The sequence below is a fragment of the Gasterosteus aculeatus genome, chromosome 11 (assembly GCF_964276395.1).
Source record: "Gasterosteus aculeatus chromosome 11, fGasAcu3.hap1.1, whole genome shotgun sequence".
In the NCBI taxonomy this organism is placed as follows: Eukaryota; Metazoa; Chordata; class Actinopteri; order Perciformes; family Gasterosteidae; genus Gasterosteus; species Gasterosteus aculeatus.
The window spans coordinates 5514134-5526568 of NC_135699.1; the positions used below are offsets into that span (position 1 = coordinate 5514134).

Genomic DNA, 12435 nt, shown 5'->3' on the forward strand with positions numbered 1-12435 from the left:
CATCCCGAATAACAAGCTTGCTAAACAGCCGAGAGTGCCCCAGCGCCACATACAGTACGTGGAAACAAAAGGGCCCATTTGCACAGGCCGCTAGCAGAGTGATGGTAATTGGCAGCTCCAGTTTGTTTCCATGGATTGTTATTGTCATAATACGAGACTGCAGTGCAGATGGTTTAGCCCCTGACAATAAAAATGTGCACATTTGTCGCTTATTCATTGTGCTTGTGAATGACGATGGCGAAGCCTCCTCAACGCCTGCCCTGCAATCATGCCGACGCAACATCAATCGGAATTTGAAGCACATTTAAAGCCTGACTCTATTTTCCCTCGTCATACATCAATGTGAAGGACAGATTGATGAAAAGAATATGTTGCGGGGTCAAGGAGACGCTTCATTTGCATGCTTTTATCAACATCAACGCAACACACACATCAACATTAGAACAGAAAGTATGACGTCGATCTGACAATCATCTAAAATACATTTATTAATATTTACTTATTAAAAGGATATTGCTCATCATCGGTTGAATACCTCTGCCAGAGGAAATAGACTCCAGCAGAGATTGCCCAGAAAGCCAACTGTTCAGAGATGCCAGCTGGCAGCATCAGCTTGAAACCAGCGATGCTGCAAGCCATCTTCATTCTGCAAATGTCTGCCTATAACTTCACTTAGATATTGCCGACATAAACCTCCTCTAAGTCTATTTGACAAGTGGGATTAACTAAATGAGTGTCAACCTGAGAGAGAATACAAAGTTAACGCGATGTCCACATACCTCCGAATACCAAGCTGGTGACATCTCTCGTGTTGGTGTACGATGCGTAAAAAGTGGTGAGCCTTGTTCCCGTGTTACTATTACATGTCAATGTTTGATTCAAACAATCATTTTGTCAGTTTATCTCTTGGCTTTAGCGACATGAAAATACATATATAACACATCAAGTCGACTTTAAAGTTGAATTATTTCCATGGTAAGGAAACAATCTTTGTTTTGTGTATTTGGCAATATATATTAGTTGCTGATAACATGAATAGTATTTGCGTCAGACTTCAAACATCTATCCTGCTTGACCAAGTGACTGAAGTTGTTGGTCATTCTTCCAGGTGACCACTAAGTTTGCCCTTCAGAGGAGCGGAGCTGCTCACCCGACACGTTAGTGGATTAGACAGTGACTGTGTCATGGATTAAAGTGCCGCTCAAGAGCACAAGGCTTCCCACTGGCTGACCTCCACATGTACAGTTCAGAACTGAAGACACTCAGAGGACATGGACGTGGAAGTGTTGCGAAGGAATCTCCGATTTGATAACCTCATCCTGTAAAAGTCTTATATTCTGGATCAGACGAAATCGAAATCCTAAATTCTTCGTTGTAAAAAATCTGTATAAAACATTTTATTGAAAACGTGATAATGTGGCAGATATAAACTGTAAAAAAACCGACAACAAAAACATCACAATACAAAGTCTGGATGTGCAGACTAACAGATGAATACCGGCCTCCTGTGTTTACAACACCTAAAGCCCCCTAATAAGAGCTGTGGTTGAGCAGCTAAAGCCTGGTTGCTGACGTCAGTCCATAGTTGTGTGGAGAGCCCAGAAAGGTGCTAAGCAGCTGCAGCTTACCGTCCAAACGTCCACAAGTACAACACAGCATCACTGTAAGTGACAGTAAACAAACTCCACTCCTCCCACAGGTGAGGGAAAAGCACAGGGTGAACAAAGTGGACTAATGAATCACATTTCAGTATAGCACGTTCTTGTTTTTATTGCACACAGCAAAGTAATGTCACAGACGCAGTTTGATATTAGAAGGGGAGAAAAAAAAAGGTTCCAATAAAACAATCAGCAGTCACTCAAGTAGAGAAAAACCCGACACACTCTCCACAGAGAACAACACTAATGCAAGACAGCCGCCTAAAAACACACGGACCGACATCCTGAGCTTGCTCATATGTCGACATGTCCGTCGGTCTTCGCCAGCGGCAGAGTCAAGGGATGCTGAGGGAAGCGGATCGCCTCGCTGTTGCGCCGCATGTACGCGTGGCCGCTGATCGGGTACCACATCTCCGTGAAGGTCAGGTTGGCCACGGTGATGGCGCAGCGGCCCAGCACCTTGAAGCCCGACTTGTGGTAGAAGGGAATGAGGAAGTCCTCGCACATGAGCACTGCGCGGCGCACGTTGGGCAGACAGCGCAGGTACTGCAGGTAGCGCCACATGAGAATGGGCCCTTTGCCCTGCTGCCGGAAGGTGCGGTGCACCGCGAGGATGTGGATGTGGACGGTGGAGCCGCGCGGCTTGTGGAGAATCAGCGCGTCCTGCAGCAAAGCGGTCACACATGGCGATTATCGCGGGCACGTATACGCGTGTGTGTGATATAGCATATCGGCGCCTTACTTCAGTGAGTCTGTCCTTGTCCCAGAGAGAGCCGATGATAAAAGCCACCAGCCGGCCCTCCTCGAACCAGCCCATGGACAGCTCTGGACACAGCGTGAGGAAATGACGCACCTCGTCCAGGTGTAGGGGACACTCACCTGACACGGAGATAAACGCTGGGAGAAAGGGGGGGAGAGACACCATGCCGAAACATTAAGTTGGCACTACTTTTCTGCACTCCAAATGGCCGAATACGCATTTATAAAAAAAATATTGAAAATAGATGTAAAATTACAGAAATCCAATGCGAATACAAGAGAAAATGCACAGCGAGTGAATTAAATGCAAAAAGTTATTAAGAGCTCTCGTATTCGATATCTCCACATGGTTTTACGCAGAGTTCTCCGTGCCGTTCACTCGGTGCAACTTGATAGCGGATTAATAGGCTGCTATTAGCGGACTTCTGCTTCGCTGCGTGACGGACGAGAGTCGCCGCTTACCTTCGCGCTCGATCTCGAAGACGCATATGGCATCCTGCGTGTTGAGCGGTCGGACTTCGCTGGCGGGGAGCGTGTGTCTCCTTTGCATGCCGGGGGAAACCGAAGGTGTAGCCTGCATTGGTTTCATGAAAGGCTGCGAGCCCACGACCGACATCACACGACTTTGCAACCCCCCCCCCCCCCTCCCCTCCCTTGACAAAAAAAAAAAAGATTCTCCTCCTGACGCTTTCTCTCCCGTTCGGCAGGATCAACTCGACCAGGCCCTGAAACGACAACTCAATGGTTTGTCTGCGTATTTATAGGACAGCTTCCCCGACTCTGACTGAGACCCACCAGCTCATTTGCATGTGAATATTTGATGTCAGTAGATAAATGAATGAATGAATGAAGGTCACAACTGCGTGGAGCCATTTACCAAACCCTGTAATTACCCGCGCCCATTGTTGCTGTTTGTTTTTTGTCTCGATAATAACCCTTTTCTATAGAAGCCGGGTTGCACGCGTGCGCTCATTCACAGTTTACAAAGGTTTTAAAAGTGAAGTGCGGCAAAATCACGAGCAACTGCTCAGCGCAATCGCCTAATTAAAAAGTAGCCTATGTATATTTCTCCCCAACCCTTCCTACTTAATTCATAAACATTATGTAAATAACAATTTCCCACACGCATGAAGGGTCCGGGGACACTTACCGCAGGATGTTGACTCCTGTGCTGGCGAGGTTCTGCGACTCTATACCTCGTTTCCTCCACCTCTATCTCACCTGCTCCACCGCACGTTCCTCCCTCGGTTATGAGGTGATTATTACTATGAGTCACATGATGAAGGATTAGACCTTCACAAGTTGTTTCCACAACTCGGCGCATTACCGACACGTTATATCCGCCCTGCCCGAGCACAGCGTGTGCACGAGTGTTTTCCACACAGTGACCTGTTTCCACTAAAGGTGTTATAATATCATAAGCGTGGGATTCAATTTGACAGCCTGGTCGGTCAATGAGAAGTTTATTTAAAATACAGATTCCCATGAATATATTAATCATCCGTTTTACTCTCACCACAATAATCAACCTTTACCTCACCAGGTAAGAGTCTCCTTGTCATCCACAAAAAGTATCTCATTTTGTCCCACATGGAAGGGACACGTTGGTGTGGCCCCGTTGACCCGTGGAGGAGGCTTCATTGAGCCAGATGACAGCTGTCCATCAGGACTGCCCAAACGCACGACTCATTTCAGCCCACAACCGCTGCGTTGGTAAAAAGTTAAGATCAATTAGTCCACTAGACACACGGTTGACAGAACCCAGAGTTTCCTGGTTCTCGGTGTTAGCTTAGCCTCGCTAGCAGCTGGTTCTGGAGCAGCGGGGCTCTCGTTGTGAGGTTGGTATCTTTGAATTGGCCTGATTTTGATTTGTTTCTAACAACCGTACTATTGTTTGTTAGCATGCTAATCGCGAGCTAAACTAAGTTAATTGCCAATTAGCCACCATGCTAGGTGGACCTGGGTTGTCGACACACAAATGCTATTTTAAGATAAATGCTTTTTTAATGTAGTGTTGGTTATTGTGAACAGTTTTACTCCTTATTCTGGTGAATATAATGTGTTTTTTGTTTACTAATAATGTACCAGTTTTTGTACTTCTACTGCAAAGTATCTGGCTCAGCTGGTTGCTATGACGTAGCTTAGCATGAGACACCTCACGTGGAGGACTTCATGTTTCTGTCTCATGTCCAGCAGAGAAGAGCTGACACGTAACCTCCTGGACAACTTGAGTATTTTCATCTGAAATGTTGAAATTTATTCCTTTTATGTTTGATGACCTCTGTCTATATGTAATTGTTATTTTTTTCCATGGTTTTACAGGTGTGCATTTCTCTAAATTGTTTTCATTAGACAAAATACTTAAAACGGACTACCATACGTTGTCTTTGGTCACTCCTTGTGGGCGAGTGGGGAGCACGGCCGTCCTCCAATCAGAGGGTTGTCGGTTCAATCCCAGGCTCTGCTAACCCACATGTCAATGTGTCCTTGGGCAAGACACTTAACCCAACATTGCTCCTGTAGCTGCAACTACAGTGTGTGAATGTTAGTTACTGATGGGCAGGTGTCACTGTGTGTGGTTCTCCTGTCATCAGTGTGTGAATGGGTGTGAATGGGTGAATGATGTCATGGAGTGTTAAAGAGCTTTCAGTGGTCAGAAGACTAGAAAAGCGCTATACAAGTACAGACCATTTACCATCTCCTCAGGCCCTGGAGAAAATGGCAGATGTGGTCCAGATGAGAGGAGGTGATGAATATGACCTCACAACAGCGCTTTATTTTTATTGGTAATCATTTTCCCATCTTTCATTGAAGATCATTGAAGATTAATGTACTTGTCCCCCAATACAGAATAAAGGTCATCTGATGAAGACAATGCACAGGTAAAAATATAGAAAGCCATTTCTGTTTCTTTTTTTTTTTTCATTTCCAGGGGAAATTTTACTTTTTTTGCTGTTTTTTTTTTGTCTGACAGCTGTTGCTGTTATGATGCATGGACACAAAATGATTATGGACATATTGGGTATTTCTTTGTCCATGAGTTCTTGGATGATCCTCCATCATATCTGTCTTATAGTCCGAACAACACCCATAGCTGTGCAGAGAGTTGTGAATGCATTGTGAATATTTCTTATGTCCATGTTCTCCTGGACACATATATATATATTGTATACAACTACATTTTTTGATGTTTAAATGTTTAGCTTTTTTGTTTTGTTTTCCAGTAATCTTTTTTCAACAGGTCATAACCACAAAATCAACTTCCCAAAATTTGATGGAAGACTAACCCTTCACCCCCTCGGATTTAAGAGGTTATTTAATTACATTTTAATGTGTTTTGATAGTGGTTGTTCAATCTCTAAATAAATGGCATAAAAATGAACTGCTCTTTTGTTTTATTTCTCCAGCATACACAACATTGCAGTATCAACACCACAGACAATGTATCACTATCATCATTTTCAGAATAATTGTCATATTGAGGTCTTTTCTGTCACAATGTATTTTTGTAATAGGGTGTAACACGGGCAGGTTCATAATCATTTTCAAAGTGTACATTGGTGTAGATAAGTCAACTTGGATACAATAACTCATATTTCAATATTCATACGGAAGCAAATTATTCTTACGAATAGAAAAACAATATTCAGGTACAGTTCAATTTTAATTTGTAATGCTTTAATGCATTCAGATATTTATTACAACCAACACATTGATGATTTAAAAACCTGCTTCCATGACTATAATAAATATAATTTAATATTGAAATTACATAAATTGCAATAACTTCACCTTTACTCAATAACTTAACCTTTTCATTTGGTTCATCTGTTGTCTTCAAAGGTTCTGTCCGTCCGCTCCACTGGGTCCGGTTCGTTCATTGGTCCGATGGGTGCGTGGACACGGCTGTAACCCACTCGTGGGTTCCAAGGACGCTCTGACTTGCCCTACTCCACCACACTGGTAAACTATTATCACAATAGTATCAATGCACTCATCGACACATTTGCTTTATTTGGTATGTTTTCATCTTCCTGTTTGTGAGTGGTGCTCCCATGAACGCGCTCACGTGAACGCCCCTCGCGCCAGGTGTTAATGAGGAGCGGATCGATCGGGAAGGTGGTATGTCGATGGTTTCCTTATTTGTTTCTTACCAGCCTTTATGTTTAATTAAAACAGCCTGGAAAGGATGTTGTAGACTTATTGCATATTGTAATGCCTCAGTGGAAAGATTTGATGATGTTTCATGTATTCTTTATAGCTTTAAATGCTTAATTGATGATCTAGGAAATTCATTTTCGTAAACGAACAGCTGCTGTTTGTTAAACCACTCGCATCTTTGTCTGTAGAATGTGGACCACTCCTTTTGATTTTAATGCAATTGTTCTATTAACTCCAATGTTAAGAAACCGTAACAAGCGTAGCTGTGAAACACGTTGGTGGACTTGTTGTAGTTTTCAGCTGCTGGCTCACATTCTGATCAACCGGGTTTTAAATAGATGAATCCAGCACTGCGGTCAACTCAGCAGACGCTTGAATCTTAGTGCACGTGTATGCTGATGTTTACGATATTTAACAAGTAACCGGAATAAAAGCAATTTAATCAAAGATTCTGGACAATGACTGAAGTATGTGTGTTCAGGACCATTCTGACAAAAAAGGAATACTTTTACTCTACGAAGTTAGATAATTATCCTGTTTCAACAGGACCATTTCTCAAAGTTTGAACTGCAATAAAAATACTTTTCTCGATAATTCCAGTCAAAGACTAACATACATATGTTAAGAACATCTGACCACTATTGTAAGAAAAGTGAAATATTTCCAATGTACAGATTGAGATTTCTTCAAAGTAAAAGCCTTTAATAAGCCTAGTCTTTATAAGTTTAAAAATACCCTATCTTTTGCATATTTGAAATAATCCCAGGCAAAGACCAATGTCCTCGTGTTAAGGACATCTCTGGCTACTGAGAAGTGTTTTTACTGTACAGATTGAGATTTCGCCAAAGTAAAAGCCCTATTTTTGCAAGTTCAAAAACACAATTTCTTGAAGTTTGAACTGCAATAAATGCAAATTTCTAAATAGTTCCAAGTCATTGCCCAGAATCTTGATTAAACAGCTTTCATTCCTTGTTTAATACCGTAAATGTCATCATATACGTGCACTAACATTCAAGCGTCTGCTGACTTGACTGCAGTCTGTTGTATCACTGTATCAGTTGGTCACTCCGCCATGTTTGGTTCGTGTACTCCACCTCTACGGCTACATGATGGCGCTAAAGAGAAACCTTTTTACTAAATGCTTGGGGCCCAGTGGGTTTCAGTGCAACTGTGTTTCTAAACTAAAGTGTTTCCCATCTTAAAACATATCTCACATTGATGGTTGCTGCATTTAAAATGATACTGAAGTGAAACTGATATAATCTAACTTTATAAAATGATTAATTAATTAGTACATTAATAATAATACATTATATCACATTGTTGAAACATTCATTTGTAAGACATATTTATGTACTTCAATATTGTAGCTGTCAGGAGGACTGTGAAATTGTATATTTTCTAAACGGATTGTTACGTCCTCTTCTAGGGTTGTCTAGGTGGCGCGTGGGGGGGACACAGGTCAGTCCGTTTATAATAAATAGAAACATTTTCAAGCATATGCAAACAGCTGACCAGACATTTCATGTCTGAAAAATAAACAATAATTCGTATGTGGAAATTATTTATTTATCAGGGCCTTTAGTCGGGCGAAAGCCCTATTGTGTTTCAAAGAATTCTTCTTATTTCTCCACTTTAATCACACTTTTGAGGCCTTTATCATATTCAAAAACTCTTGAATTTTGGCGTATGAATCAGAAGTGCGAAAAATGTAGATATTCTTTGGGTTGCGCATTTGGGGATAAAAAAATGTCTCTCTAGCGCCCCCTGGAAGTGCTCCCTCTGGGAAAATGTTTGCCCAGTTTCCCAGATTGCCTTGAAATTTTGCACACTGGTGCTCTTGGATATGCTCTACAAAAAAGTCAATCATGGTATGCAAATGCAACTTGCAAGATTTTCCGCCAATTTGAATTTTGTGAAAAACACGTTTTTGCGAACTCCTCCCAAACGCTGGGTCCAATTCTAACGAAAATTTCCGGAAATCATTATTGGGTAACTGCCAAGTTAAAAAGTTAAAAGCTTGTTTATATCTCATTGGGTTTCGAAGCTATGGACCAATGAAGGTTGTAGGGGGGTGTGGCCTAAAAGTGAAAGACCTATAACTTCCAAAGTAATTGGCTTGTTGTCACCAAATCTCTAGGATATGTTCACATTGAGTTTCTGAGCCTGCCCCTGATTTATTTCAGATCTGAACTCTAGGGGGCGCTGCAGTCGTTCTCTGAAATCTTGCTTGTTTTTTTTCAATTTCCATCGTATTTTGCAAATTGATCCTGACAACTGTGCGGGGAAAAGTTATAAAAATTTTCGTGAAACTACCAGGGCGTGGCTTGACGTTCATTTTGGTCGATTTTGGTCGATTTTCTTAAATAAATAAATAGACGTGACTCTAGGTCGTCTTCAACAAAAAATTGTTACTCCGCCTGTTGTTCTGCCGGTGAATTGCCTTTCACCGCCAGAACAACATTGAATTGCCTCTTTCCTTTTGAGTGTGAACGTTTGCTGACGTATATACATATATAGAAGGGGGGGTAGAGAGGATAGATAGGGTGGGTTAGAGAGGATAGATAGGGTGGGGGGGTACAGAAAGAAGAAGGGTACAGAGGATAGAAAGAGGTGGTGAGGTTGGGTGCCAACTGGAACCAAAAATGGTTCTTTGGAGTGATGCCAGCGGAACCATTTTTGGTTCCATATGTATGTGTGTGTTCCATCTAATAGATAGAATGGTTCTTAAGAAGGTGATGGTTCTGCATTCTAAAGAACCCTTTTTTTCCCACATGTCAATAGACTGTGGGCAAAGCCTATTTTGCCGCCGCCTTTCTCTGCTCTTGTCTTTCATTCTCTGTAATTCTTTCTGGCTGTTTTCTGTCCTCCTGGAAAAGAATCTCCTCTTTTGAGACGGATGTCCACCAGTTCTTCCTGTGCAGATGTCAATTGTTCAAGTTCCTTCAACTTGACCGTTAAGTCTTGAATTGTGTGTGTGTGAACGTTTGCTCCTGTGTCTGTAACTTGCTTTCCAAATCTTTGATTTCTTTTGTGAACGTTTGCTTCTGTTCATCCTTCTCGTTTTTCAAGGTTTGTACAAGCGTTTTTTTTATCCTTCAACTTGTCTTTTAAGTCTTTAATTTCTTGTGTGAACGTTGGATCCTGTGTCTGTAACTTGCCTTTCTCCTTCTCAGCGCTCATTTGTCTCAACTGCCATTCGTGCATATCCCTCTGTTCATCCGTCTTGTTTGACAAGGTTTTAACATTACTTCTGCCAGGTAGGAGCTTGTTCTTCAACTTAGATGTGTGTGGTTTCTCCAGATCGTTGAGTTGAGCCATACAGACGCTGTCTTCAGCATGGAGGTCCTTGTCGGTTTCGGACCGCTGTGTTAAATCAACCGCCTGCATGTTTATTGCTTTTTCAGTTTTGAAACGGTCGACATCGCATTGATTAGACGGTGTTAGCATTCCCCCATCAAAAACATTTCTGGCAGGCAGTAGAATGCTAGGAAATGTACTTCTGTTTCTTTTATACATTGCAATATCCTAGGGTACTAAAAATGTAGTGAGGAAAAATAATCCGTAATAATCAATAATCAGCACTTGAGGTCATGTGACGTGACATCAAAGCACTTCTGAGGCAATAACAACAGGCACATTAGAATGTGATGACATCACAGCTTTGCTCCTATGAGTTATGTCATAGAGGCGTCTCATGACTGGACTATAAGAAATACAAATTGTGAATGTGTGTGTGTGTGTGTGTGTGTGTATGTGTATATATGACAAAAACAAGATGGCGCTAGTGTACATGGCAAGCCGTCTGTCTCCGTTTCGTGTGCTTAGTTTATTGTTTCCTATCGCTCTATTTATCTGTACATTCTGTCAAGATGTCTCTGCTTTACTAGTTTATGATCGCCAAGCACTTATCAACATTCGACTATCTGCTGACTTATTGTCTGAAAGACATGTTTTGGGAGATCACTCGACCTCGAGGATTCCTCCTCTGCTGTCGGATATACCTGAGCACCTGCGCCGCTCACATGCTGCCCTTCCCCGTAAGAAACGCTACAGGCGACGGGGAAAGCGCGGAGGTGTGCTGGTCAGATGCAAGACTTACTTGGCGCTCACCTGTGTGACGTGCCCTGATGGACGCTAGGTTCCTGCTGCCGGGCGCTTGCTGGGGATGAGAGACCGCTGGCTTCGTCCCATTGTCCCTGGCCCACAGGTTATCTCTGAGGGCCACCTTCTCCTGACGGCACCACGGGCCGAGCCAGTACTTGGATCTTCTCCCAGGTATGCTCGGTTCCGCCGAGGTGGTGTGGATTTTTCTAACCTGCGCCCGCTAGATCGTGCGGCGCCTCCAGCCAGTGAGGATCAAACTTTTCGCCTTGCTTTGTTTAATATAGGTCGCTAGCCAACAAGACTTTTCTCCTCAATGACTTCTTCACTTCTCGTGAGTTGGATTTTATGTTCTTAACAGAAACCTGGCTTCGTGATGGCGAGCTCACGCCTTTTTCTGAACTTCTGCCTCCCCGATGTGGCTTCCTCCGCTCCCCTCGGACCACAGGTAGAGGTGGAGGATTGGCCGATGTGTTCAAGTGTGCTTTTCCATGTCGGGAGATTTCGTTTGACAGCTGCTCCAGCTTTGAGCTGCAGCTGTTTGAGGCACATCTTCCAGTGATTGTTTTATGTGCTGTGGTTTATCGACCTCCAAAGTTTAATAAGGATTTCATTCAGGACTTGCCTTGAAATATGATCGCTTTTTGATCGATGATCAATATACATGTTTGCTGCGAATCCAGACCGATGTCTAAGGATTTTCTTGATCTTATTGACTCTTTCAGTCTCACGCAGTCTGTTACTGGCCCGACCCACGAAAAAGGACATGCGTTGGACCTTGTACTGTCATATGGCTTAGATGTTGCCATTAGTGAAATATGCGACACATGCATTTCAGATCACCTACCTGATGTATTTACTATGGGGGTCCCCTGCTCGGACACTTTGTCTGTTTCCCCTGCGTGCTGTGTCCGTGCAATTAATCCTCAAACTGCCTCACGGTTTTTTGATGCTTTGAAAAACTCAGTGCTTTAAATCTTGGTGATTTTCTTAATGTGGAGGAACTCGTCAGCATCTTTGACTCTACTTGTACTGAGATACTGGACTCCACTGAGGGAGAAACGCATAAAACCTCTAAAGAACCTTTGCTGAATGAAAATACCCGCTCTCTCAGACGGGCTTGCAGAACAGCTGAGAGAAAGTGGGAGAAGGACAAACTCCAAGTGTCACTTCAAATTTTAAAAGATTTATTACATAAATACCAGGGAGCAGTTAAATCTGCTAAAACTCATTATTTATCTCCAGTGTTACTGGTTGCTAGTAACACCCAGAGGCCTCAGGTTCTTTTTAAAGTGTTTAACTCACTTATTAATCCTTGTGAAAATGACTGTGCTGTGCCATCCACATTGTTGTGTGAAAACTTCCTGAAACATTTCATAGATAAAATTGCTGGCCTGAGCTTTTCATCCCCTGTTTCTTCCAATGGCCCCTCTGTTACTTTTTCATGACCAGCTGTCTTTCAGCAGTTTGAGCCAGTTTCACTAAACCTTCTTTCTGACATAGTCAAACAGCTTCGTCCCGCTAACTGCCTACTGGATAGTATCCCTGCATGCTTACTTAAAGATGTTTTTAACACTCTTGGGTCCAGTATTTTATCCTTGGTTAACTCATCTCTCAGCTCAGGGTGTGTTCCAGCCGCTTTTAAACATGCTGTTGTGCAACCACTCTTAAAAAAGAAAAATCTGGATCCGTTAGTTTTGTCTAACTTTAGACCTATTTCTAAATGACCCTTTTTATCTAAGGTCTTGGAGAA

At 42.6% G+C, this 12435-nt stretch overlaps 1 protein-coding gene across 1 annotated transcript; it reads right to left on the reverse strand.

Annotated features, from left to right (window-relative positions):
- Window positions 1-1744: 1744 nt before the first annotated feature.
- On the reverse strand, window positions 1745-3727 carry LOC120827539 (serotonin N-acetyltransferase). The gene is made up of 4 exons (XM_040190506.2): window positions 3568-3727; window positions 2880-3142; window positions 2401-2555; window positions 1745-2321 (listed from the first exon to the last, which is right to left on the reverse strand). The coding sequence occupies exons 2-4, from the start codon at window positions 3031-3033 to the stop codon at window positions 1953-1955; spliced, it is 678 nt and encodes a 225-aa protein (XP_040046440.1). The 5' UTR covers window positions 3034-3142; window positions 3568-3727; the 3' UTR covers window positions 1745-1952.
- Window positions 3728-12435: the final 8708 nt, after the last annotated feature.